Source organism: Daktulosphaira vitifoliae, unplaced genomic scaffold (assembly GCF_025091365.1).
Source record: "Daktulosphaira vitifoliae isolate Bord-2020 unplaced genomic scaffold, ASM2509136v1 Scaffold_2, whole genome shotgun sequence".
Lineage (NCBI taxonomy): Eukaryota > Metazoa > Arthropoda > Insecta > Hemiptera > Phylloxeridae > Daktulosphaira > Daktulosphaira vitifoliae.
The window spans coordinates 27,606,410-27,634,394 of record NW_026099573.1 but is presented as its reverse complement, the minus strand read 5'-3'; the positions used below and the strand labels follow the sequence as shown (position 1 = coordinate 27,634,394).

Below are 27,985 nucleotides of genomic sequence, written 5' to 3'. Positions count from 1 at the left end.
AAAAGTTTCGTGCCGTGGAAAACGCGGTCGATAAACATACCCACCGGATGATTATAATGTGAATTAATGAACGCCGTTGGAGTAACCGCGTGTCTATATTTGAACGGGCCGCCGTCGAGAACAAAGCGAACGGGCAGAGTTTACAATGAAACGGCGCGAAAGGAGCAGTGGTCGTCGTCGCGTTATGGTTTAGAAACCGGCTGCTGTTGAAGGAAACGCGCGTTTGTCTGTACTTTTTAATGTACAGCCCAACCCATTACAGCGTGTCGTGTAAATGAGAAATATTCGACCATCGAAACTCGATTTTCATCGCACAGTTATGCGCGTCGCGTGGAAACATCGATGACGATGATTATTACTCTTAAAATAATAAAAAGCGTCCGGCCCAGAACGACCGAAACAACACACACGTCCCAGTTGTTGTTTTCACATTGGACGCGTCAATCGGAGCGGATTTAATTTCGATTTTCGATCGCCCGCAAATTACTATAGTAGTCTGTTATGCTAATGTGTTTAAACGTAGAATAATATTATGGTAATTTTCAATGGATTTTGTTTTCGTCCGATAAAAGCACACGGAGAGAGAGAGAGAGAGACGGACGAGAACCGAATCGTGTTAATTTCTCCGGCCGGTACTCTATTACGTCCAAGCGCAAGCCGTTCGGCTTATTTACGCGCACAAAAATTGCCATCGTGCAATACACAAAGAGTAATATGACAGTAATTAAGAGCAGACGCGTATAGGATATCCTGTAAAACACTTATTTGAGGCGTGCGAAAACTAGGTGTATTAGAGTCTACACGCGGTAGGTTCGCAGGGAGAGACGGGCGGCAACAAACCGGTTGGGTTTTCGGGCGCGCTAAATCGCCGAGGGCCTCGCGACGGTATCACGATAAAACGAGAGTTGTTTATTTCCATTAGAAAGAACCCGTTTCTTGGCCGTTTCATCTCTCTTTCGACAAATCCAACACAAGTTTTTCTACTCGATTAGTATTGTGGTAGTTTTCGCTCGGAACTGTAGTGTGTGTAAAGTTCGGGTTCGTTCCGGCCGTCGCTGCCGAAATATCTGTTTACCATTATCGTTTTTTTTTTTTTTTTTTTTTTCACAACAAAACTGTAGTACCTTTTAATAATCGCACGGAATTTCCGTTTTCCGATCGACCCAAGTGAATGGCTACTGTTGATGAAACTGTTATTTGTCTGTCTACGTATCGGAAAGGACCTTGAACTTGGTAGTTTTGGTCGTTGACAACGTAAAAATAGATACGAAGATGAATTGCACACGGTATAAATTAACAACGAAAACGACGATTCGGGTGAGTGACATCAACAGCACGTTACCGAATTGTTTTATTTTATTTCCTTTAATTGATATTGTCGCTGACGAGCAAATCATTATTATTATATTTATTAATGATTTATTATATTTTTTCAATTTTTAAGAGCGAAATCCCTCTCCCTTAAACAATTACCTTTTAATTTAGTTAAAAGGAGTATGAAAATCTCGTAAGAAAACTTATTTACGAGAGGAGATGAATATTTTTAAGGTAATTCTTTAAGCTCTATATATATATATATATTTTTAATGTCATTAATCTTAAGTGACTCTCCGAAAAAAATGTGGAAAAATAAATGATTTAATTCAATCTGAAACTACGTTTTATATTGTTATTTGTTGGGGCACAGCGTCTTTTTTTAACTATTCTTTTCGACTAGAGAATTAGTTATTTCGTTGTACATTTCACGTTGTACGTTTTTTGACAGCAGATTTATTATTTATCTTCCTTCTTTATAAAAATATTATAATGACGCTTGTACCCTAGCAAAAACATCATGTAAAGGCTCCTCTTAACGATCGTGTAGAGTAGTTTGAGTATTGCGATGACTAAGCGCAAACCGACTTCATAATGATAACAGCAATAATTTTTGATTCGCGTACAACGTTTTCAAAATATCATCGAAGTAAATTTAATTATATCCTGGGAGCTTTATATCGATCACTTTTTTTACTTTTAGCTCGTAGTAAGAATACATACTTAATATAAAAGTGTATACTTACTTTAATATACACAATTTACTCGACACGAGTCATTTTTTACGCTCGGTTTTCTCGGAAAACAAATTTATAAACTGAAGTCAAGTCATGAATCCTAAATTATTCATTCGGCTTTAAACTGAAATTGGATTTGATAAGTTCATTATTATTGTACGCGTTTCTAAAGTTTATAATACTCATAACAAAGCGACCTGAACGAAATTATAAAATAATCCATTCGCCGTAATAACCGCCGAGCGACAGTATTCTTATTAAGATATAATGAATTTTAATTATGTAGATTCAATGGAACAATTAACTATTATATTATTGGAATATTGAAAACCGAAGAAAACGAGTAGTTGTTATTAATTCTTACTAATGCAAAAGTAATCGAATTAATATGATTTCTCTTTTAATAAAATCTTTAATTCGATTTATTAGTTTCGAAAATTTGATTATTTTGTTTTAATTAGCTTATTATCGCGTTGCAGACTACAACTTCAACAATATTACTTTTATTTGTTATTATTGGAGGACGATAAATAGACGCGAGACAAATAATAATTTCCAAGAGATATTTATTTTCTAACCATTACTTTTAAATAATAATAATGATAATAACAAAAACAATATAATAATAGTTTTATACGAAAAATATATTTATTAACTATCGGAGCTCTAGTCGATCCTCCACTTGTGCTGTCGTTTTCTATGAAAAAATAAGTAATAATAATAAAGTAAACGCTTAATAAATATGTACATATTCTAAAATGTTTCTTGCAATGAAACCTTCCAGCCGATACTTTCAATGAATAAGTAAATCATCAATGAACTTGAAATCGATTTTTATAGCTAGTATGTTTAGGACACCGGTACGGTGTTATTGTGCATTGCTTATAATGATTAAGGATAAATATTAAAAAAAACGTCTTTTTTTCATATTGTTTTAGTTTTAATATTTTTCATTTGTCTCGGTAGATATTCACCAACGGCTTATTACTGTTGGCCGTTTTTGAGTTGTTCACCTCCGTCGTCACGGGGACACTAGCAGATCCTGTTTCGCCGTCTCAAGTGGCGGCAGCCGTCGAAGCGGCCGTTTCTTCGGCTACGACAGCAGAATCGGACGTAAATGCATCGCCCACTCCGGCCACATCACAACAGGTAACAATTGATTTACGCCATCAGAGTATTGTGTCATCTAAGGACGATACGATACTCTGGTGGCGCAAGTTCGTGAACAATTATAATGTTTAGCTTTGAGAGTAATGACGATTGACGTGGTCGTGTAAGCGTATAAAGCTCGGTGGATTACAATGTTGTTGCATTGTAATCTGCCGCCGATACGTCCTTCAGAAAGTCGTTTCCAACAGTTTTCACTTCCACACGACGTTAATGATTACTCACAGTCAATTTTGACAATAACGACCACATCGACGGGTACGGCTAAATAGTGTAGTGGTAGTACGTTTAAGGCGGCGTTAAACGTTACACGGCGCTAGCCACTCTGATTTATATTGTTATTACCTTATTCGTTGTGGAGAAAGAGAGAGACACGGAGCGGCTACAAAGTATAGTGTAAAATGGAAAGCGAAAGCCAAAAAAAAAAAAAACACACACACACACATATATATACGCAAGAAATACCGGTCCCGTGTAAAGAAACCGCGACAAAACACGCTCGTGTGTGCAGAGTGTACGAGTGTAGACCCTCTGGCTACCTAATCTAAACATTCGCTCCGAGTAAATGTGTGAATATATAGCTATAGTGTTCGGGAGATACTGGACCGGTACTACCGGTAGAAACATAAAATACATACACACGTCGGTATGTATATGTTTATACAACAATAATACATACGATATCAATGAGTGCGAGTACGCGTACTAAGGAGTCGTGTGTGTACACGATTTGTAAGTGTACGTGCGGATTTCTAACTCGGTACCCACACTGCGATAGAAAGCGCGAGTGAAACCAAAGTCCCAATCATCCGGACGGGCTATGGCAGTCGTAATTCCCCGATGATCGAAAATAATATAAATAAAAGTAGAACAATTAGAGAAAAAAATATTAAGCGCGAACGAGAGCAGCACTTATGCGTAATCATAATAATATTGCAAAACACATGGGTCATAAATAATAATTTGTTGATAGCTATTAAAACCGAAACAACTCGTTTTCAAATTGCCAAGCCATAATTCATTTTTTTAACGACGTCCACATCTCGATAGTCTAACGAGTACACTTCCGTAGTCTGATCATGAAATAAAAATAAGCCTTGCACGCCCTAAGGCTTAGAGTGTACATAGATTATATTTAGATGTATATAGTTGTTTTCTTGGGAATGGTATCGCGTATACGCGATTTGTACGAGTTGAAATTATTAATTATTATAGATTTATAAAAAAATATGTTTAAAACCATAATTTTAATTCGAACGTTTTTAATTGAAATTGAACTTTTTGAACAGGAAAGTGACGCTAAACAGCAATTGTTATTGGCACCTTTGGTGTTGACTCAAAACGGAGAAATGTTGCCTTTGAGAAGCGATTCGGATTCTCCACGGGATGACGTTCCACTACAGGATACGGCGAGCCTAACTTCTCGGCCGCCACCGGTAACCCCGCGGGGGCCGGCTGTAATAGTCGAGATAATAGCATCGCCAAGCACCTCCGAACAGCACATCGAAATTATGGCTAGCGACTCTCAATTTCAACCTCAAAACTATTTGAGCGATACGTCGAATTATTTGTACTATCCCGTTCAACAAGATCAACAGCAGCCAGTAAATTTAGTCAACCCGACTCCGACGGAACAGGTGGACAATAAGCAAAATGTCCAACAACAGCAACAGCCAGGTAGTGTGATAGACGATCGGATAAACTCGACACCGTCTCATCCAGAGCAACCGTTATCGCTACAACAATACCATTATCATAACAGTAACGAAAACAATCAAAGTGTCGTCAATGCGGAAATACAAACGCAGCAAGTTCAATCGGCAGCTCAAGGGCAGTTACAGTTGATGTTACAACGAGAGCAATTGCCGTTTCCACAACAATCACAGACACAACCCCAGCAATATCAACAAGTTGAGATTCAACAACAATTAGAAGTGCAGCAACAACAATCCCAGCAGCAACAACAACCCCAGCAATACCAACAAGTTCCGATTGAACAACAATTAGGAGTGCAGCAACAGCAATCCCAGCAACCTCAACACATCCAACCTCAGCAATCGGCTCAACAAAGTAATTACTACAATCAATACGGTAACCAACAACAACAGAGTATGCTTATGGCGGCTTCAACTGCAGTGCACCCCCAGTACTACAAGTATTACCCGCAACACAATATCGGTTTCCGTAATAACCCGTCGTCGCCTAGCGATTACCGGACTGTGTACAGGAAACGCAAAACCAGGCAGTATTCTCAACATTCGCCGCCCAAAGACAGTTATGCCGAAGGAACGGTTCAGTCGGATAACTCGATTGGCCACGAAGAGGTGAATCGCGAAGGTAACATTTTGCCCAAACACCATACGCTGCCTCCGTTTCGGCCTAGTCACCCGTTATGGGCATCCCAATATCCGGTGCCGTGGCTGTACTATGTAAAGTCCACGTTAGAAATACCCAAATCCGTCACACAGCAGCAACAACTTCCGCTGCAGTATCCATACAGAAACGTCTTGATACCGCATAACAGAAAATCCAGAGCGTATCAGTCCAAAAGATCTCGGTACAGTCCCAACAGCCCGTCCACCCGCAGAGACGCCACCATTCCGGACCCGACCAAAAAAGTAGTTTATATCGAATACGGTGGTTTTAAACCCAAGATGGTTCCTTCGGTCGAAGTTCGGTTGTTTGAAAACGGCGGCGAGGAGATGGCTTACGAGAACGCCCAACCCGCAGTGATCGGAGATTCTCAGGAAGCTTACGACAGCAGCGTCAAGTTCGCCGTCCAAAGTCATGACCAAACGTCTACTGGCGGTCCGAGCTCTCTCTCGTCCCTAGTGACTGAAGCTAACGGTAACGCAGTTAAAGAGAATTCGGTGACCACGGTATTATCCACCACGGCGGTCACGGAGATCGAAAAAATATCCAACACCACAACCAGCAGCAGTACTATTTTATATAGTAACAACTCAAAAATCAATGGCACTGCTACAACTCCAAACACGTTGACATCGACACAGTCTTTGGTAATTGTCGTTTAACTTCATGAAAAATTATTTGATTTATTTTGGTGTCATCAAAGTAGACTTAAATATTTTCAAATCGATGCAAAACTTTTACATTGAATCAATCGTGCCAAATAATTTATTGCTTATGACCGACTCGTATTTATGAAAAAATATCGATTTTCAAGTAAAATCAAAAACAAATTTACTTTGATTATATAACTATAAGTCGGTATTAAATTAATTTATTATTGTAAATTATTGTTAATCTATTATTACATTTATGATTTAAAACTAAGAGTATATTTGTAAGAACCGTACAAATATCAATTATACTTGAGAATTACTATAAAGTGATTAAATACTACTTACTATGTTATATTTGTAAATTTATGGGTACTAATATTATAAATTTAAATTGTAATTTATGGATTAAAATAAAATATTATGCCTGTTGGTCTAAGAAATAGATCTAAAAAAAAACAAAGAAAAATAAATTTTAATTCTAATAACTTTTAATGAATTTTATTTGGGTATAATTTCCTTCTCTTTTCCAATTACTTCCTAATTAAGAAAGTAATTGTTAATTTATTTATTAAATCGTTGATAATCTTTGTTTTAAATGAAAGTATTTTTATCGTATAGGTAATAATATTGTAAATATTTAAAAATACATACATGAATATTAATTTTAATGCTGCCTTTTCGGTTTGTATAGATATTTCTACAGATTACTTTTGAGAAAACCCTATTTATTTATAAAAGGAGTTTAGTCCAACTCTTTTTAATAAAAATAATTTGCGGCTATTGCCGTATCGCCGCTTACTTTTGAAAAATGTCAAATTGTATGTTATAATAAGTTTTACATAAAAAAAAAACAAGTCTTCTCCTTCTTCGCCTTAATCCCAACTACTTGGGGTCGGTCACCCTTATCCTAAACTTCCACTTGACACGATCTCCTACATCCTCTACGCTCACATCAGTTTTCCTCATATCGCATTCAATAACATCTTTTCTAGTCACTCCAATCATCCATCTAAGCATTCTCATCTCTGCTACACTCATTTTCTGCTCTACTTTCTTATCAACCGCCCAACACTCTGAACCATACATCATAGCTGGTCTCACTACAGTCTTGTAGAATTTAAATAAAAAAAAAACATGCATATAATTCTTCTCCCTTGTCTCACCCAACCTATCGGGGTGTCGGCCATTCTGATCCTTAATTCCCACTCGACACACGATCTCCTACATTATCTATACACATACCAGCAGTCCTCATATTACTCCCGATTATATCCAACCACCTGTTTCTAGGTCTTCCTCTTCTCCTTCAACATTCTTATCCATAACCGTTCCAATAGCTTCCCATTTCTGTTTTTCCTCGTAAAACGATCTAAGCCTATTTTCTTTCATTTTATCCAAGATCAACGCTACTCCTATGTTTTCTCTTACACGTTCATTGCTATTCCCCTCTTTTTTTGTCAATTCACTCATCCATCCAAGTATACTCATCTCTGCTCTACTTTCTTGACGAATGCTATTGGGCAATGACGACCCATACATCATATATTTGGTCTCGCTACAGTTTCATAGAATTTCAGCTTCATCTGGATTATATTATTGCACAAAACACCCAGATGATTTTCTCCACTCGATCCATCTGCATTTAATTCTACGTCTCGAATCCTCGTCGTTCTTTTGTACAAACTGTCCTAAATATTTAAAACCATCTAACCCAACCATCACATCCTCGTTAGTTGTCATTACTCTTCTTATTTTTTCTTTATTATCATTTCCTCGCGTTCTCTTTCGTCTAACTCGTTCTCTCCGTGTAGTCCGTCTTCTACTAATCCCCAGTATACCTTTCTTTTAAGGGCTAATTTTCACATCTCGACCATTTAGTCTACTTCATTCTTGTTTTCTCCAATTAACACACTATATCATCAAAAAACAATAAGTACTACGATACCTCTCCTCTTCTCCAACTAAAAACTAGACGGTAAATCAATTAAATAATAATTTCAACGATAAAATACAAATTATTTGAGATTTTATACGATAAATATATTATATAAAATATGTAACATAAATTAAGTTTTAAGTAAATTATCTAAGGAATAAGTTAAAACATCGCGGTGTCCATGCGTTTAGAGTAAGTAAAACTAATTAAGAGACAATAAACGAATTTCCATTGGAAATTTAAACAATTAAGATTGTAATTCTATTATTGTCGTTTAAACTTATATCTCGATAATACATTGAAGAATTTCGGTTATTATAATCGGTAAATTTTAATAACAAAGTTTCAATAACTTCGACCAAACAATGTAAACGCTACGGCTGGTTGGCCACACTGAGGATGTATGCATTTGGTATTGGGATTTATTTTATTTTCTGGTTCTTCTGGTTGTTGATATGGTATGCACAAACTTTTAGCCCCCATAGTGGCTGTACTTTGCTCTTGAGAATTTTCCGTAGTCTGTTCTTCAGTGGTATCACGAGTACTATCCTTTTTAATGCTATCTTCACAAGACGGGCGGCCACAGAATGGAACTAAAAGAATATGTTTGCTGTCTAACAAGGGACAGAATTTCGACCAGTCTTTGCAAATAACTTTCTTGGTATTTAATTCTGCCTTAGCTTTTTCAAACATTGAGGTTTGAATAGCATTTAAAATATCTCGAACCTTGCTTTGGAAGGATTGATCTAAAGTAGCTCCTTTTCCTAGAGAAATTTCTATTTTCTCGCTGTTATCTCTGCGAATAGCCATTACACGGCCAGCTTCCATGTCTTTAGGACCAATTTCAATTCTAAGAGGAACTCCCTATAAGTAATTAAAATAAAATTTAGTTCATAAGAAAAAGAAAAGTCAATTTAAGCATACCTTTAATTCCCAATGGTTAAATTTCCATCCAGGTGAATAATTATCTCTGAAATCAGTTTCAGCTCGTATACTTTTTGGAGAATATACATCTTCTTCTTCGCCAATAAGTACATTTTTAACTTTTTCACATAAACTGTAAAGATTATTTTTAATGTTCAATTCTGTACTAACTCCAACTCCACACGGCACTATGATGACCTGTAACAAACAATTAATTTTAGATTGCAAAGCTATAATAATTTGACGTGCTTTGAATTACTTGAATGGTAGAGACTTTAGGAGGTAGGCAAAGGCCACGGTCGTCACCGTGTACCATAACCATAACACCAATAGAACGCGTTGTCAAACCATATGAAATTTGATGAACAAATTCAATTTGATGAGTATCTGGATGTTCGTATTGTACATCGAACATACGTGCAAAATTAGTTCCCAAATAATGAGAGGTAGCTGCTTGAATTCCTCGTCCACTCGCAGGAACATAAGCCTCGACAGTGGTTGTAAAATCACCTCCGGCAAACTTTTCTTTTTCAGTTTTCCTACCGGGTACTACAGGAACAGCAAGTAAATCTTCATACACTTGTCTATAGAAATCTAGGAAACAATTCAATAGGAAGTTAATCGGTGTATTTATATTTGAATCAAAACTCACAATTGACCATCACAACATTTTTGAATCTCAAAAAATCTGAACAGAGTTTACCAATCGACAAAAAAAAAAAAGAATGTTATATATGTTTTTAAGAAGTCATCTAAAATATTTATGTAACATTTTTTTTTTTAATGATAAATTCATTTATTTTAATTCTTTGCAATCTTTGAAAATTGATGTGATGGTATTTGTAAGATTTGATTCAAGTCTTCTCAGATTATTTATGCTGGGGGTATGATTTCATCAACTCTCCTATTATATAGAGTGCTCCAAGAAGTTTTGATAAATCGCTAAAAGAAAAGTATATTTAACAATAATAATATATTTATTATAAGTAAAACCAATAAAAAATTCCAAGCAAAATTGTTGAATTTTTAATATTTTTTACGTATTTCAAAAATTTATAAAAACAACAATATTCAAACTTATATTAAACAATTTACATATTATTTCAGTTGAGTGTTATTAAAATTAAAATATTTATTACAGTAAACTAACATAATAATTATTTCCTAACATTTTAAAAATATCTTCTTTTTCCTCGCCTTAATCCCAACTATTTGGGGTAGGCCATGACTCTTTAAAAATATATGTATTATATTTACCTAAAACCTTATGAACATCTCGTTCTGCCTCATCTCGGGTTGCATATGCATGATGACCTTCTTGCCATAAAAATTCTCGCGTCCTCAAAAACGGTTGAGGATGTTTAAACTCCCAACGCTAAAATTAATAATATTACCCAATAATTTTAATACCAAAATCCAAATTCTCAAGGTAATTTTGTAAAGTATGGTATTACTTGTACACTGATCGTATAAAGAGACTGATTATTAAGTATAAGTTTCAAAAAGAAAATCAATAACAACCAAATAATCTCGATTAACTTTCTTTGTCATTTATTAGATGACACAAGAATATAAATACATTTAGTTATTAGTAATAAATACTTTAGTTTAAACAGCCAGATTATTGAAAATTGGATTATACGCAATACTCTAGTACGTGTAATCAAATGTCGTGCAACAATTTTTTGCAAAATACAACAATCCAGCTGTTTGTCATTAATTGTTATTTATTTGATAGGTCTACTACTAGTTTTTTTATTATAAAAGTTTATAAAACATTTAAGGACCAACGTGTTTGATATGTCGATGAAACAAAATATATTGTGACAGTACACATACTGCAAATTTCTAATACTGATCTATATAAGTACTTGTACAATTAAATTGAACTTTGGCGACATAGTACAGATGCATTAGGAGCCAATTTTAATGAATATTACATAAAAATAATTTTTTTAGTAAATATATACTTTTTTTTAACGAGTCTCGATATTTTTTTAATAGACAAAACATCATCGAAAAATATATCAATGGAATAATGTTAATTTTACTTACAACTACATTGTTCCACTGATTAAGCATAAGAGGTAGATCTCTGTAAGATTTAATCCACTTGGAAAAGGCTGGATACATGACGGTTTCGCTAGTAGGTCTTATTGCAATATGTTCTTGTAACTCCGTATCTCCAGATTTTGTAACCCATGCAACCTTTTAGAATAAATGATATGAAAATTAAAAAAATTTTCAAAACTTATTAGCGTACATGGTTAGAGAATGAAATAAATATAAGATACATTATAAAATCACTAATACAATCATAAGATATCATTCAATGCAATAAATTTTCTCTATAATAAAAAAATTTTTAAAAATGAAAAAATTTTTTGTTTAACTATTATTAAATTATAACATGTATGAAGAAGAAAACGATTAAGAAAAGTATAAAGTCAGTTCAAAAACTACCTCAGTACTGCAATAAAATATTACGATCAATTTTTCATTTTTAAAATAAAATAAAAAACTTAAGTGCTAAACATTTGAGTTATTTTTAATTATTTGTTTAATTTAATTACTATTATACAGTCATAAAATTGATGTATTTGTATTAATTATTTGTATTTTGTTCATATTTGTTATTAATCTCAAATTAATAACAAATCAAATTTTTGTTTTATATAGTATATTGTGCATCTTATATCACATATAAATTCTTATGCATTATTAATTGATAACTTGCCTCTGGAGCAAAATCTTCAATATGAGCTTTTTCTTTTTCTAAAACAGTTTTTGACACGAATATTGGAAAGTAACAGTTTTGAACCCCTAATTTTTTTTTTATTGTAATATCAAACCATTGTTGAATATGTTCCCAAATTCCATAAGCCCAAGGTCTCAATACATAACAACCACTAACGTCATAGTATTCTATCATTTCTCCTTTAGTTAATACTTGAGAATACCAGTCAGGTAAGTTCTCTAATTTTTTTGCTTCCAATCCTAACCGAGTAACTTTTTTTACTCCAGATTCTTTAGGAGTTGCAGGTGCTGGTGCAGGATCAGGTTTCTTTTTTTTTTCTGTTTTTTTTTGTACAGATGGTGTAGGGGTTGGTTGATTTTTTTGAGAATCAGCTTGGTATTCTTTTCCAGTAACTTGTTTATACTCAGTTTTTAATGCTAATAACTCTTTAACAGCTTCTGAAACTGCATCTTTACTGGCTCCTGATGACTTCAATTGCCTTACTTTATCTCCTTGTTCAGTTACACGAGAATGAAGCTGTGATTCTTGATTAGAATCATTACTTTGTGAAACTGGAGCAGATTTGTTTTGAGAAGTAGTAGGAGTTGGCTGATAATCTTTTCCTGTGGCTTGTTTATATTCAGTTTTTAGTGCTAACAGTACCTTGACGGCTTCTGAAACTGCATCTTTACTGGCTCCTGATGATTTCAATTGCCTTACTATATCTCCTTGTTCAGTCACACGAGAATGAAGCTGTGATTCTTGATTGGAACAAATACTAGAAGATGAGGTTACTTGATTTTCCATTGTAGCTGGTTTACTAATTCCTGTAGGTGCTGGTTTTGTATGTCCATCGGGTACTGAGAATAATATTATGGGAGATTCTTTACCAGTGTGAATGCTGAAAAATCAAAAAATAATACTGTATTAACTGTGTAAAAATTTTACAGTAAAACAAAAGTACATTGGGTTGTTTTACATTTGATACCATAGGAAAATTGTAAAAAAAAATCAAAATTTAACAAACTTCAAAATACACACTGTAAAACGTAACTACTGAATTAAAATAAAAGTTTTTGGTATCCAAATTTTTCTTTAAAACTTATCTAAAAATAACTATCTACAAATCTTATAAAATATTTTAATAAAAAAATTAATTTTTAAAATACTTTTTGTATTTGCGAAAAATAACATAAAACATATTTTAAATATGTTTAAAAATTTATTAAAAAAAAAAAGTATAAAATGTTATGTGGATCACAAGTTATATGAATTGTCAGTTAGATCTGTTCCACTCTGTATATCTTAATTTCAAAAAATCTTATTTTATTAGCAATACAAATTATTCAAATTTATTAATTAATCAATTTATATGTTAAAAGTTAATATATTATACTTGTTTAATTATGAACGATTTTAGATAATAATATTTGGTAATTTTTTTTTTAGATTTATACAATAACAAATACTTTAATTTTTATTTCAAACCTTAAGGGTTGATAGGGAGAATCGCATATGAAGTATCCAGGGCGACGTTGTAGTTGTATGACATCACCTTTTTTCACATTTCGTAACTCTGGATCACCTAACATGGGAACTTCCCAGCGTGTCTTACAAGTGGATTGATTTAAATCACTCACATATTGTTTAAAATCTTCATCTTTACCTAACACAGGCTTGCTTATCAAGTGTTCAAAATATACACAATAACATGAAATTAATTCTGGTAAATTAGGATATGAAATAGACAATAGATTATCAAATTTATGTAGCCATGTGATTTTGGTAGTTTTTTTATAATCAGTATCTTCTAACACAGTTTTTATTCTAATAGATAGAATTTTTCCATTATTATCTCTAAAAAAAAAATCAAGTTACAATGTATCACAGTTTACCAAAAAAATATTAATTTTAATGAAAATAAAATAAAACATTAAAGTTTTACCTTTCAAATTTTGTTACTATAACATTTCCCCAATTAATAAATGTGACTTTTACTCCTTCCCCACTATTTAGTAAGCATTCAGCATCTGCATAATCTATTAACAAAGTTGGAGTAACCCAAACGTCCTTTGTACCTAAATCAGGATTTTTTGGATGTCTTGCAACATTATTGATAACATATGGTTCTTTAATATTCTCTACATGTACAGGTACATAGTTATTTGATTCTATTGTAGTATGCCGTGGAGCAATAGGATCTACAATACGTTTATTAATTGACCAAATTTTATCCCATTCCATTGTTACAACTGTACGAGATGAACCTTGAGCAATTATAAATTGACGAAGTGCTTCTACTTGCATTCCTCGCCTCAAAACACCTCTTACAGTGGGCATTCTAGGATCATCCCTAAAAAAATATTGATTATTATATACTTTTAGTGAAAAATAAAGTTTATAAGAAATCAATTAAGAAAGGATGTATAAAAAGTGATTTTTTTAATAACACATTTATAGGTACTTATAAGCATTTATGTCATTATGAAAAATAAATAGTTTTATATTAAATACACACAATTTCCCAATAGTTCATATTTTCTTCATGATAAATATTTTAAGCCTTACCAGCCATCAACAAAGCCTTCATCAACAAACCAAGTTAATTTTCGTTTAGATAAAACAGTATTTGTCATATTTAATCTACTGTAAGACCAAACATATGGACGGGGTTGTAACTGTAAAGCATCACAAAACCAATAATATTGTTGATCTCTATCGGCATATTCTGTTGTGCGTAAAGCATGTGTTACACCTTCTAAACTATCCACTATTGGACAAGCAAAATCATAAGTTGGATAGACTCTGTAAAAAAATAAAAATAATAAATAATGAATTTTATTGTATAGTTATAAAAACAATTTTAGTATATAAACTAATTCAATTATTAATATTTTCCAAAAAAATAAAATGAGACTAATTTCAATAATCCAGTTTTTTGAAAATTTTTATAACAAGTATAAAAAATTCACAAAAAAATGTATTATTTTAAGATAAATGAAGTGGCTATTGTTAAAAGAATCATCTTTAATAATATGCAAATAAAATAATGTAAACAAAATAAATCAGTCATTCAAAAATTAGACAAAAAAAAATGTGGATAACAATAAAATTATTGAATTGAATTAAACATTTGTATTATTATTATTAACATAATTAAACTAGAGTAATTTTTACTTGTATTTATTTCCAGTACGTGGATGAGTTTCCGGTTTACAACGATATATGGCTGGATCACGCATACAACCATTATCTAATGACATATCAATTTTAGCTCTCACACAACATTTAAGTCCAATACATGTCCCATTTTTCATTTCATTCCAAAGCTTTAAATTTTTTTCAACAGCTATGAAATATTATTTTAAAAATTACTTTAAAATAAAAATAAAATAAATTCAAATTATATTTTATAGTACAATTTTTCCGGTTTTTAGATTCAATACGTTTTTCACGTTCTTGTTTCATAGTTTCACCATCAGTATCATCAACATATGCCAAACCTTTATTGATCATGTTTTCACATAAACTAAGCATTTTATCAAAATAATTAGAAGTATATGAAAACATATCAGGTTTAATTTCAAGCATCTTAACATCTTCTAGTATTACCTACAAAAATTAAAACAAAATATATTAAATTTAATTCATAGAAAAAGTTGATTTGCCTTAAACATAATAAAGTTGTACTAAGCTGAAACAAAAAAACCAATTTCAAAAATTGATAAATTAGGTAAAATATATTTTATTAATAAGTTATAATAATAAAATATTTACTTTTATTTTTTAATTTATATTTAATTAATTATAAAATAAATAAGTGCTCAACATTTTATAAATAAAAATTGAATGTATTCATTAGTGGAAAATTGAAATTTTTTTTCTAATCATAATTATTTTCATCAAAGTTAAATTTAAATGTCAATAAAAATATTTAATAAAAATTTTGGATAAGGTAAAAAAATAGATGAATAAATAAATACTTAAGACCAGCTATAAATTGATACTTCAAAAGTAATTACTTTTTCATAATCTTCTTTTTCCTTAGCTGGATTAGTATCATCAAATCTCATTATTAAACGTCCTTTAAATTGTTCTTGATAATATTGATTAAGAAGAGCTGCTTTTGCGTGACCAATGTGTAAATAACTTAAAAAAATATAAATTTTAAAATTTATTACATTAAAAAAATATATATATTTTTTTACTAACCCACTTGCCTCAGGTGGAAACCTAACAACAACTTTTCCCATTTCTGCACCTGGAAGTTCAACAAACTTTCCCTGTTCTTTAGAGTCAGAACTTGGTTTTTTTGATTCAACATTTTTTATATCAGTGTTTTTAAAATATGGTAAAGAAGAAATAAATTGTGACCATTTTTGAATATGAGAAAACTTTTTTGAAAAATTCACTGTTTTTCTATTTGATTTTTCAAGCCAACAAAAGACAAATATGTCTGCTATTGTTAAACCTAAACCAACTAAATATTTTGAAGTTGATGCTGTCAAGCTTTTCTCTAGGTGCTCAAGTTTAACATTTTGATCTTTTTCTCCACTTTCAGCCGCAAAACTTAGCCAACTATCAACTAACAATTGTTCTTCTATGTCTTTGCCATAAAGATTATGAGAAATATTTTTACCATTCTTAATAGAACTTTGATCACTTGAGATTAGTCTGGCAATAAATCTTGTTAGATCTACATCAGTATAATTATTTGGTACTGGCACTCCATTCAAAGAAACTGTAGATGGTGTTTCTTTAATTTCAATGGATGCTATCTTAGCAACAATATGAGAAGCAGCTGTAGAAAAATAACAATCTAATTTGAGTACAAACAATATAAACACAAAAAATGAAATAAACAAAATAAGACAATAATACTATACTTTTATTTAAAAAAAAAGTTATTGTTTTGTCTAAGCAAAACATAGCCAGTTAAACCAATGGGCATAATAAGAAAAATAGGTTTAACCATGTTTACTATTTATAATATAAAAACTATAACACACAATTTTTTTTTCATGTGGTAAGTTAGAACTGTAAATAATAAAACTACATCATCATTTTATTTGATATTCCAAAAGTTACAGATATTTTCATTGAATTTACAAAACAATATATATTTTAATTTTGAAAAAAAAAAAAATTTTTTGTAAAAATTAAAACTCAAGAAAATACTTTAAATGTGTAATATCATATAAATTTTTTATATTTAATTCATTTAATATCAATAATTTCAACAATACTATAATAAAGTAGAAATTTTTTTCTACAGAAAGCCTCTGAGAGTTACTAAATTTTAAGATACTTAATATTGAATTTGTTTAGTTAAATAAATAATAGTACTATCCTGAATTTATTGCAAAGAAAGTTGAAACATTAAATTGTTTCTTACCAAAAGACCAAATATTTAATATTTCATTGCAGTTTAATTGTATATTAAAAAAAAAAAATAATGATTATTTAACAATAATTTTAGATACCCATTTTTCACTGAATGAAATATTAAAGTTTTACAAATCTTAATTTAAAATGTTCATAGGAAAACATTTTTTAATGTTATTTTAATTAAAAATTTAAAAGGTTAAAAATATCTATACTTCATACTGACTAGTAATTTTTTTTAATGTAATAAATTTATGTAAATTAGAAATCTTTTTTCTTAAAAAAAAAAAATGTCTAATAGATTTAAATATTTAACTTAATAGAAGTTTGTTTTATCTGCTTTTACACTTAATTCATAATACTATTAGGCAATTTACTTACTTAAAAGTCGATTTTTATCAGCCATTGAATTATTTGTGAAGCAGTAACTTGAAAAATATGAATTATTCTAAATTGAATGTGCTAAAGGCGGTAAACGATACCAATGAAAAATTAAATACACGTGTCAGTTTCTGTTGTTGTTACTTTCACGATACGTAGAAATTTTCCGTAGTCAGCGAATAGTAGTTTTAGGCTATTGGTTGACGCCGTGCATGAGTCTTAACAATACTTCACTCCAGTTGCACTTTCTATAGCTACACGTTGGTCGGTTAATTATAGAAAGCTATCGGTACAGAAGATATTTTGTAGACTGTTATCAACCGCGGCAGTAGAATAATGTGATAAACCAACGAGTCGTCATGTGCACGTTGATATTATATTTTAAATGATAAGTCATATATTGGGAAGACCGCGGTAGAAAATACAACCATATCAATCTACCAACACAACGAACCTAATATATATTTACCATAAACACTAATAATATCGTTTATTAGAAATAATTATAATTATTCACAATACTACTGCAATTAAAAATATAAATACAGGTTTTCTTTCTAAGAAAAATTCATTATGATATTACGATATGACCTCATCATAGTTCGATCACACACTTCTGCACCTGGGTATATATCATTGGGTAATGTTATTTTATGGTATGATTGTACACTGTTTTGAAAGCATAGTTATCAAATGTTGCATTAGTAACCACGATTGTTAACAAAAATTCAACCTCCTGGGGAAGCTAATCGTAACTGATTTAAGTGCCGACTATAATTAACGTATTGTAGGACCAGCAAAAATACCATTCACTACCATCTTAAACTGTATCACAGATATTTGTGAAATTTACTAATTTAGATAAATACATTGTAAGATTTCCATTTTCTAAATGAATTAGCATTTCATTGTCATAATTGTTTAAAAATTTTTAATATATACCTTTTTTTTTTTTTTGTATATAGTATTCTGTCATGGATCGAATACTTGAAATCTCGTCAGTTTTTGTGGATCTATTTAATTCTATTGCTGGAGCAGCAAACCCAATTACAGAAATTAGTATCAAAGAGGGAAATAATAGTAATCTAGATGATGATTCTGTAGAAATCCCATCCCATTTGCGTGAAACCACTGAAGATTATATTCAAAAAATGTTAACTGCATGTAATGCCAGTTCAGGAGCACAATCATCTGGATCCCAGCAAGGAATACGTGTTAATGAATTTAAACCTAGTAATAACACAATGTTTTTTTTTCTATTAAGATGTTTAATTAATAGATTTTTACTAAAATCTATAAGATTGAAAATAAATAAAGGGCTTAGTGAGAAACAGATAGAAGAGTATTTTTTTTATTTTAATTAATCAGGAGAAGTAATTTTATCAACATTTTTTTACTAAAATCAATGGTATAATATATTTTTCTAAATTAATTATCTCCATTAATAATAGGAATATAAAACTTGTTTTTATACTTTATTACATAAAATAATCATTTATTTAAAATAAACAAAAAAAAATTTTTTTTTTTTAAAGTTGGATTTATCTGGGAGTTGCAGCAAGTCCCTCAAATTGTTTCTTAAGTATTAAAAAATAGTTACATAAACTTTATTAGATTAATGTAATCTCAGTTAATGTTGACATACAATATGATCATTAAAATATCATTTTAAGAATTTATTATAAAAAATCAAAGAGTTGAAAAAAATGCGCTAACCTTTTCATATATTTTTTATTTATCTATGTATCATATTTCTTAATTTATATTATAATTTATAAAGCAGTTTAAAGTAGACTAAATTTAAAACACAATAAAGTAGCATAATATATTCTATTTACTTTAAATTTTACTAATTGCTTCTCTATTATACCATAGTAGTAATGTTACATATATATACATACAAAATAATTTTCATTACTCTCACCTAAAAAATAATTTTTCCTTGTTAAAATATTTTCCTATTAATTTGTTTCTATTTTTAAATAAAATAAAAAAATAGCTTATTAATTTTATGACAAATTAAGTTTTTGTTGTTATTTTTTTAGGAAGATATTTAAGTTAATATTTGAGGGTACATAGTGATTCTTTTAATATTGGCCACACAATTTTTCTTAAAATAATAAGTTATTCTTTAGATTTTATTAATTACATGTGTATCTCCATTTATCAGTAATAAAATATTTTTTATGTTTATCCCTTATATATTATAGAAGTTTCAACTTAATTTTTTTAAAAGACATCATACATATTTAGCTATCTTATAAGATAGAAAATGACTGGTCGTTAAAAACTTTTGACCAGTGCTTAATAAGATAATCACAAATTTGCACCTAGGTGGAAGAAGGAGAGCGGGCAATAAATAATTAATAATAAAAATAGCAAAATCCTCGCTTTACCCCTAGTCTGGATTTTAAAATTCTAATAACTTTTAAAGTATTAGACCAAAAGTTGTCATCAATCACTCATTTTTTATTTTATAAGCCACTTAAATATGTATGATGTCATTTAAAATAATAAAATTGAAATTTTTATGATACATAAAGGATGAACATAAATATTTGATTACTGATAAATGGAGATATATATGTAACAATAACAAAAAGATAATTCACAAAAAATGTATTATTTTAAAAGAAATCGAGTGACTATTAAAAGAATATCTGTATACAGTATTAATTAGTTGTATACAGTGTATGTAGTGTTTTATTTGATACTAAGTTTTATGTAATAGATCTTGACTGGCTTAATTGTGAAGGTCCCTTACTATTTCAAAAACATTTACGTGGAAAATTGGTACTACTGCACTTTTGGACTTATTGTTGTGTTAATTGCCAACATATGATTCCAATACTAGAAAAATTAGAAAAGAAATTTACCATTGAGCAAGGACTTGTTATTGTAAGTACTTTGTATTCTTATGTATATGCATTATTTTTATAAATCTATCACAGTAAGAAAATACATTGAGGGTTCTATTTTCTTTTTCTTCCTTTTAAAAATATTTTTAAATAAAATTCAGAAGATTTATATAAATTTTTGTGATTTTATATTTTTAAACTAGATGGGCTTGATGTTAATTCTATACCTATGGTCTATATACAGGGTGTTCAGTAAGTCATTGTTTGTAACAATGAGAACAATAGAAACCCGTTTCCTGACTTACTGAACACCCTGTATATATAAACAATAGTCAATTATAATTAATAATCATTATCATATGCATTTTTATAATTTTTATCTAATAGATTTTTTGAAATTCACAGATAAGTGTTCATAGTGCAAAATTTACTCAAGAACTTCTTAGTGGAAATATACAACATGCTGTTAAAAAATATGGAATTAAACATCCTGTAGTAAATGATACAGAATCAACTATGTGGAACGATCTTGCATGTTGTTGTTGGCCAACATGTATTTTAGTGGGGCCCTTAGGTGAACCGATGTTGGTTGTGCAAGGAGAACAATTTCATAGCAAACTATTACAAACTTTTATTTCTTCTTCACTTGAAATTTTAAAAGCTGCAGATCTTATAAGTAACCATAGAATAAAAGAATTACAAGTTGGGTCTCAATATTCGGGCAATGGTGGCAAAAGCACAGTTTTGCCAACTATCTTAAGCCCTTTTCTTTATCCGGGAAAAGTCACTGCTACTGTTTGTCAAAAAAATAGTGGTAATAGAAATCAAGGAAATTCGGAAATACTAATGGCCATTTCTGATAGTGGACATCACCGAATTATTGTGTGCAATATTCGTGGACATGTGAAGGTAGAACTTGAAACATTTCAAACTATTGTATTTTATTATTGTTTATAATAATTTTACAATAATTTATAGCATGTTATTGGTGGAGGTCATAATCCAAATAAACCATCAGCTGAAAATCATGGTTTTCAAGATGGAGGCTTTAGAGAAGTCTTATTTAAAAATCCACAAGGGCTTTGTTTTGGAGAGAACCAAAACATTTTATATGTTGCAGATACTGATAATCATGCTATTAGAGCTGTAATGTATTTTTTTATTTACTTTTATAAAATAAATTAATTTATAAAGAATTGTTAAGATTTTTTTCTTTTAGATCGATTTGAAATTGAAAACTGTCAAAACAATAGCAGGGAATGGACGAATGCTTTTGCCAGCTAGCACTGATTTTAAATCTTCAGCTGCTAGTAGTAATCCAAACTCAGGACTATGTCCTTTTGGAGGTGCAATGTGGACTCAACAATGTTTAAACACCCCTTGGGATGTGTTGTATGTTGACCGATTACGAGCAATTATTATTGCTATGGCCGGTACACATCAATTATGGGCATTATTTCTTGATAAAACCACTCAAGGAACTAATAAATCAAAGTATGCAAAATTTGTTTAATCATTTTGAATTTTTGTCAGGTCTTGAGTATATATTATATTAATATTTGTATATTTATGAATATATAGTATTCATAAATATGTAAATAAAATATGTATGTCTAATTTTTGATGCACAAAGAAAAAACTAAAACAATAAAAAAATTAACAACAGTTTTTAATTAAATGTAAATGTAAATAGGGGTGAAAAAGAGTATTAAAGACCAGATAAAGAAGAAATGTAAATGGGTAGGGTTTCAGAATTCATTTGTATTAATATAATATCTAATTAAAAAATAACAACTTTATGTTAAAACATAGTTATTAAAAAATGAATTCTATAATTAATTAATATGTATATCATAATAATAATTATTTATAAGAAAAAATTTTCATCAAAGTGTTATGTGTTGTTCTTTATCAGCTAATTAAATTTTTATGTTTATAGCTGTGTTAAATAGAGTTGTTCAGTATCATATTATGACATAGTCTATTATCACTAAAAAAAAAATTATACTTTGGCATTATTCAGTACGTGGTATAACCTCATTATACAAAATTTATTTACTATCATTAATAATAACCTAAATACGCATGTTAAAAAGAAATTGATTAGTATGATAATTATTATTGAATGGCTATTATATGATTTTATAACCTTAACTGTTTTGTTCTTCGTATTTCTGAACAAGTTCTCTGTTAAAGTGAATTTTTTTAATAGAAAATTTAAGTTTCATTTTTTTTTTCCACTTCTAATACTAAACTGAAATGGGCATATCCCAAATTAATGTAAGATTGATTTAAATGCAACTGTTGATGTATTTTCAGACATTTTACATTCCCTGTATTCTTATCTTTGTTTTTACTTGGCCAGCTTCATTATGCTTTGTTTCAATATTTGAAACTGAAACTTGTTGTCTTAACTTGCCGCTGATTCAACTTATCAATAACTTTCAGTTTAGGAGACATAGTTGATTTAGTGGTTAAATATAAATAAATATATTTTCTTTTAAGATTTAACTCAATAAAATAAAATTTAGCTAGTAGTTTTCATCTGACTTACAAATTTATGTACAGATGTTTTTTTTATTTAATACCCATCCAAACCTTTATTAAAAAGCTTTAATTCTATTAAAAGTGTCAAAATGACATAGAAGCATAAGTACACGTGTGGCAGCTTAACAGGCAATTTTGAAGTTGCTGTTAAAAATCAATGAACGCTCAAAAAAAACTATTCATACCATTGTAATCTATATAAAAAGTATTAAATTAATAATATAAAAATAATATATTTTGAAAACAACATTGCCAAGGTGATGTGTTTTTTCATCAGGTATTTATGAAGACATTTATAAAAATTGTTCAGCACGTCCCACAATATTTGCTGAAGAATTCCGGCAACCTCTTAAGAAACTTGTTCTTTAAGTGCATTAAGTGTAGATGGTCGGTGCTCATAGACATTTTTCTGAAGGTAGCCTCATGAAAAATAATCTTAGGTTGTCAAATCAGTGGAGAAGGCCATGAAGTTGCTCCATTCCAAGAGATTATTCGGCCTAGGAAAACTTCATTAAGAAGATGGATTATAGCCTGGTTTTGCTGGAACAAAGTTTCATTGTTCAGGTCATACTGAAGAAAGAAAAATGTGCTTAACATTTTAGAATACTGCTCGGCATAAACAGTCAAAGCGTTTTTACATTCATTAAAAAAAAATGAAATGATAATGCCCAATTAAGAAATGACACATCAAAACATAAACTTAATATATGTAGAGGTTGCTGATGTAGCTGGCGTTTAAATTTTTATTCCAGTATGTAAAATTTTGTTTATTAATTATCCCAAAAGATGAAATTGTGCCTAATCACTCATTCAAAAATTAAACATGATAACCTTATTTTCATTGATCATTTGTTAGATCAAGCTTTCATAAAAAAGCCATCGAGCTGTGAAATCGTTTTCATTCAGTTCTCAGACTTCTAAAATTTAATACGGATGAAAGTGCTAGTCATATTGTAAAATTCTTCGAACCATCCCACCGGGAGTTGAAGGGTAGCCCTATGACAGCGAACTAATCACCTGGGACTTTTCACTATAGCAAATCTTACACATTTACTCTTTTCAACAGTACCAACCCACATCTTTTGTCCACTTCTTCTGTTTGTTGAAGCTGTGGCTTCAAAATTTTTCAATCCACAATTTAATATCATACATGGAAGGCACTGAATCATTACAATGTATTAAAAAAAATTTTTGTGGAAAAACGTTGAGTAGCAGCAACATAATTCCTGGATAAATAATAAGCATTTATGGCTAACACTCATTGTTTGTTAGTCTAATTCGTCATCAACCAAGAAGTGCATCAGTGACCTCGAAATTATACTCGGATTATTATCTTAGCTTTCTTACCCTATTTAAAATCGCCTGTTTTGCTACCTCAACTTGTAATAAAAGATTTTACTCTAATGATTACTATAATTATAATTCAATGTAGAAACAAATAAAAGTTCTATTTATATTGTATAGATGGTGTGGTAAAGGTTTGTGTGTTTGTGTGGCTGGATCCGGCAAAGAAGAGAACAGGAATAATTCCTATAATGCTCTTAGGGCTTCATTTGCTCAACCATCTGGTCTATGTTTAGCTGTAACTGGTGGATCTAGTGGATATCTTGGTTATCAACCACAAAATGAAGGTCAACCTCCTCCCTACAATTATCACCAAAATCTATCAATATTTGTAGCAGATGCGGAATCATCAACAGTTAGACGTGTTTATTTAGATACAGGAAGTAATAATAGTTCAAGTGCATCAGCAAGCACTCGTTGTTGTACAAGAGTGTTGAATGTATGTGGAGGATCACCAGACCCAACAGTAATTATTTTAAAAAATTTCAGTGGGGCTTTGTTAATATATTTTTAATTTGCTGAATTTTGGTTTTTCAGGATTTATTTAGCTATGGAGATATAGACGGGCCAGCTGGTACTAACAGCCGTCTTCAACATCCAATGGCTGTTGCATGGAATAGAAAAAAAAATACACTTTATGTGGCTGATACTTATAATAACAAAGTGAAATGTGTTACTGGTATAGTTGGAGGACCAATTCAAAATCAGAACTCTACTGATCCTGGCTCAAATGCAAAAGGAAATGTTCATGCTTTACCACTACCAGTTAAAGTGAGGTTAAGGGCTTTTAATTTATATAAATATAATATTACAAATTTATATACTTACAGTTGAATGAACCTAATGGCTTATATTATATTGAAAGTGGAAATGGTACAAAACGAGATGAGCCTAATAGTGAAGTAGAAAATTTATTGCTAATAGCCAATACAAATTCACATAATATTTACATTTATAATTTTAACACTTATGTCATTAAAAAGGTATTATATACATTTTTTTAATGTTAATTATTAAGTTATTATGTCATCAAGTTAAATCTTTATTTCTTAAGCTTCAATTGGAATTCCCATTGATATATGAAACTAAAAATGTAGTAGGAAATGCTCATGTACTCCTTTCAAACAATGGAAATTCTCCTGCTCAGTTAATGGTTCGTGGCAAAGTATCATGGCCAATGCATGGATTAAATGAGGATAACAATTCAGACTCTCCTCCTCTAAAGTGGATTCTACAGCTACCAGGTATGATGAAGCGATATCTTATTATTTTATTAGGATATTATTTAAATAATTTATGCATTTATAGATAACACGTGGGAATCAAAGGAAATTAAAAGTGCAGCTAATGATTTCAAATATTTGATAAGGATACCAGTCAAACAAAGAGAAGAAAAAGAAATTGAAGTTGATAATGAAAGAGATGATGATTTAGAAGGAGAAAATGGTGAAGGTAGTTCAGATGAAGATCCTCAACTAGTTATCTTAAGATGTGAAACTAGTATATGTACTACAGATCCAAATGCGGGATCTGTGTGCCTGCCTGTTCAGTTTGACTTTGTAGTTGAAGTACGTTTCTCTAATAGTAAAGATGCTCCATTAGCAGCAGATGCATATTTTCCTTATACAGTTCAAGTACCCACTACAGGATTAAATTTGAATAACTCTAAAAGTCTTGTGACACTAAATGACAATTGCGAAAATTGAAAAAATAACTTGTATTAATGTTTTATAACTTTTAATATTATTTTTATATGAAGAAACATACTCTGTATATATATATTTAATAAATAATTAATTTACTCTAAATATTGTTTTTTTTTTATTAATCATGTTATTAATAAAAACTCAATATAAACTTAAAGAGGTTGCTGCACAGTGGTGACGTGGCACAGTTGGGTTAAATATAATGATATATGACAGTAATTAAAATCACTATCATAAAAAACGCTTCGGTGCAAATCTTTAGATAGTGTTTAATTTTAAAAAATTGGTGGATTATTCCAAAAGCTACATGATACTGANCTTCGGAGTACCTCAATACGTTACGACTGACCGTGGTACTCAGTTTGTTTCAGCTACTTTAAAAACTTTAGCAAAACGTTTTGGTTTTACGCTTCGCCCCACTACCAGTTGGCATCCTGCTGCAAACGGATTCGTCGAACGAATGCACCGACAACTAAAGGCAGCCATCATGGCCCACGCAAAAGACTCGTGGACTGAGTCACTGCCTATCGTGCTTCTCGGAATACGTTCTGCGTTTAAGGAAGACTTAAAAGCCACGTCTGCGGAACTTGTTTATGGGGAGCCTCTTAATCTTCCTGGTGATTTCTTCACAGACAATCAAGATAATAGCAGTACGAACGACCCTACTAGCTTACTAGATCGTCTTCGCAGTGTTATGAATAAAATCCGTCCAGTACCTGCATCTCGCCACTCAAATCCACGATCATTTGTTTTTGCGGACCTTAAGGACTGTTCACACGTATTTCTCAGGGAGGGAGGTGTCCGAGCAGCACTTCAACCGCCATATCAAGGTCCCTACGAAGTAATTGCCCGAAATGACAAAACGTTCACAATAAAAGTTCGAAATCAACCAGTTACGGTGACGATTGATAGAGTAAAACCTGCCTACCTCATGGTGAACGAAAGCACAACCGATAGCCAGGCACATGCTCCACCAGCGACTGCCCCGAATACGCCCAAACAAAAACAACCGCCTAATACCGATCCATCAACACAGCCAGTACGAACAACTCGCTCAGGCCGCCGAGTCAGATTCCCGGACATTTTTGACCCTAGCTAACTCCACTCCGTAGGGGGGTGGTGTGGCGGTCGAATGTTCGGCCGCCGCCGCCTCTAGAAGATTCCTCTGACTATTTAAGGGCAAGATCGTCGCTCCAGTCAATCAATCGATCAGTCAATCACTTACGCACTCTGTCTTAAACGCGCTTCGTCTCTCCCTGTTATTTGTTAGATCGTTGTAATATAGTATAGTTGTTATTAAATCGTAAAAGTGTTTATTACTTCTATATATTACACCTCGCTACATCTTTCTATATATTAAAATTGTAAGCCCCTCTAAATATGAACCACCTGGTTATGAACTAAAATCGTAATTATATTAATAAACTAAATATTTATGAACAAATAGTTTTTTTTATAAAATACTCTATTTCAGCATGTAGATAATATACTACTTTAATAACTTGTATTTTTTATAAATTTTAAATTAAAATAATAAATTCAATCAATTAAATAGTTTCTTTTCAGTTACTCAATTTTTGATAAAACTATGTTTATAAGTACATTTTCTTAAGTAGCATAGCGAACTCTAAATTTTAATGATGTATTCGTTAAATGTACATGATTATTAGTTATTTTAAGATCAATTTGAAGATTAGAATTTGAACTTTCGAATCAGCATCATAAAATTTTTAAAGCTATTTTGAGGCATTATTTATATATTAAATATAATTAAATAGCCTAAACTATAGTTGGTATATATGACAAAAAATGAAATGAAATTTCATTGTAGGGCTATGGGTTTAATTTTTGTAATATATTGTTTCATCTAGTGAATGCAGGTCTTATTCTTTTTCATATTTGTACCATATGATTAAATAGCTT

General features: G+C 30.8%; 4 protein-coding genes across 4 annotated transcripts; 3 read left to right on the top strand and 1 right to left on the bottom strand.

Annotated features, from left to right (window-relative positions):
- Positions 1 to 9: 9 nt before the first annotated feature.
- On the top strand, positions 10 to 6,635 carry LOC126898709 (putative mediator of RNA polymerase II transcription subunit 12). The gene is made up of 3 exons (XM_050673008.1): positions 10 to 1,317; positions 3,018 to 3,200; positions 4,508 to 6,635. Exons 1-3 carry the CDS (start codon positions 1,273 to 1,275, stop codon positions 6,251 to 6,253), a joined length of 1,974 nt encoding a protein of 657 aa, XP_050528965.1. The 5' UTR covers positions 10 to 1,272; the 3' UTR covers positions 6,254 to 6,635.
- Positions 6,636 to 8,279: 1,644 nt separating this feature from the next.
- LOC126898701 (bifunctional glutamate/proline--tRNA ligase) lies at positions 8,280 to 17,940 on the bottom strand. Its single transcript, XM_050672995.1, has 14 exons — positions 17,608 to 17,940; positions 16,054 to 16,642; positions 15,864 to 15,990; positions 15,261 to 15,453; positions 15,019 to 15,190; positions 14,410 to 14,646; positions 13,787 to 14,194; positions 13,330 to 13,698; positions 11,842 to 12,742; positions 11,160 to 11,312; positions 10,362 to 10,479; positions 9,364 to 9,698; positions 9,105 to 9,302; positions 8,280 to 9,044 (listed from the first exon to the last, which is right to left on the bottom strand). The coding sequence occupies exons 1-14, from the start codon at positions 17,630 to 17,632 to the stop codon at positions 8,526 to 8,528; spliced, it is 4,344 nt and encodes a 1,447-aa protein (XP_050528952.1). The 5' UTR covers positions 17,633 to 17,940; the 3' UTR covers positions 8,280 to 8,525.
- A 393-nt stretch (positions 17,941 to 18,333) lies between these two features.
- Positions 18,334 to 26,164, top strand: LOC126898705 (NHL repeat-containing protein 2). The gene is made up of 11 exons (XM_050672999.1): positions 18,334 to 18,479; positions 18,573 to 18,840; positions 20,339 to 20,505; positions 20,871 to 21,374; positions 21,444 to 21,611; positions 21,685 to 21,959; positions 24,477 to 24,822; positions 24,894 to 25,127; positions 25,187 to 25,339; positions 25,411 to 25,600; positions 25,665 to 26,164. Exons 2-11 carry the CDS (start codon positions 18,582 to 18,584, stop codon positions 26,060 to 26,062), a joined length of 2,694 nt encoding a protein of 897 aa, XP_050528956.1. The 5' UTR covers positions 18,334 to 18,479; positions 18,573 to 18,581; the 3' UTR covers positions 26,063 to 26,164.
- Positions 26,165 to 26,369: 205 nt separating this feature from the next.
- Positions 26,370 to 27,161, top strand: LOC126898082 (uncharacterized). Its single transcript, XM_050672028.1, has one exon. It carries the CDS (start codon positions 26,370 to 26,372, stop codon positions 27,159 to 27,161), a length of 792 nt encoding a protein of 263 aa, XP_050527985.1.
- Positions 27,162 to 27,985: the final 824 nt, after the last annotated feature.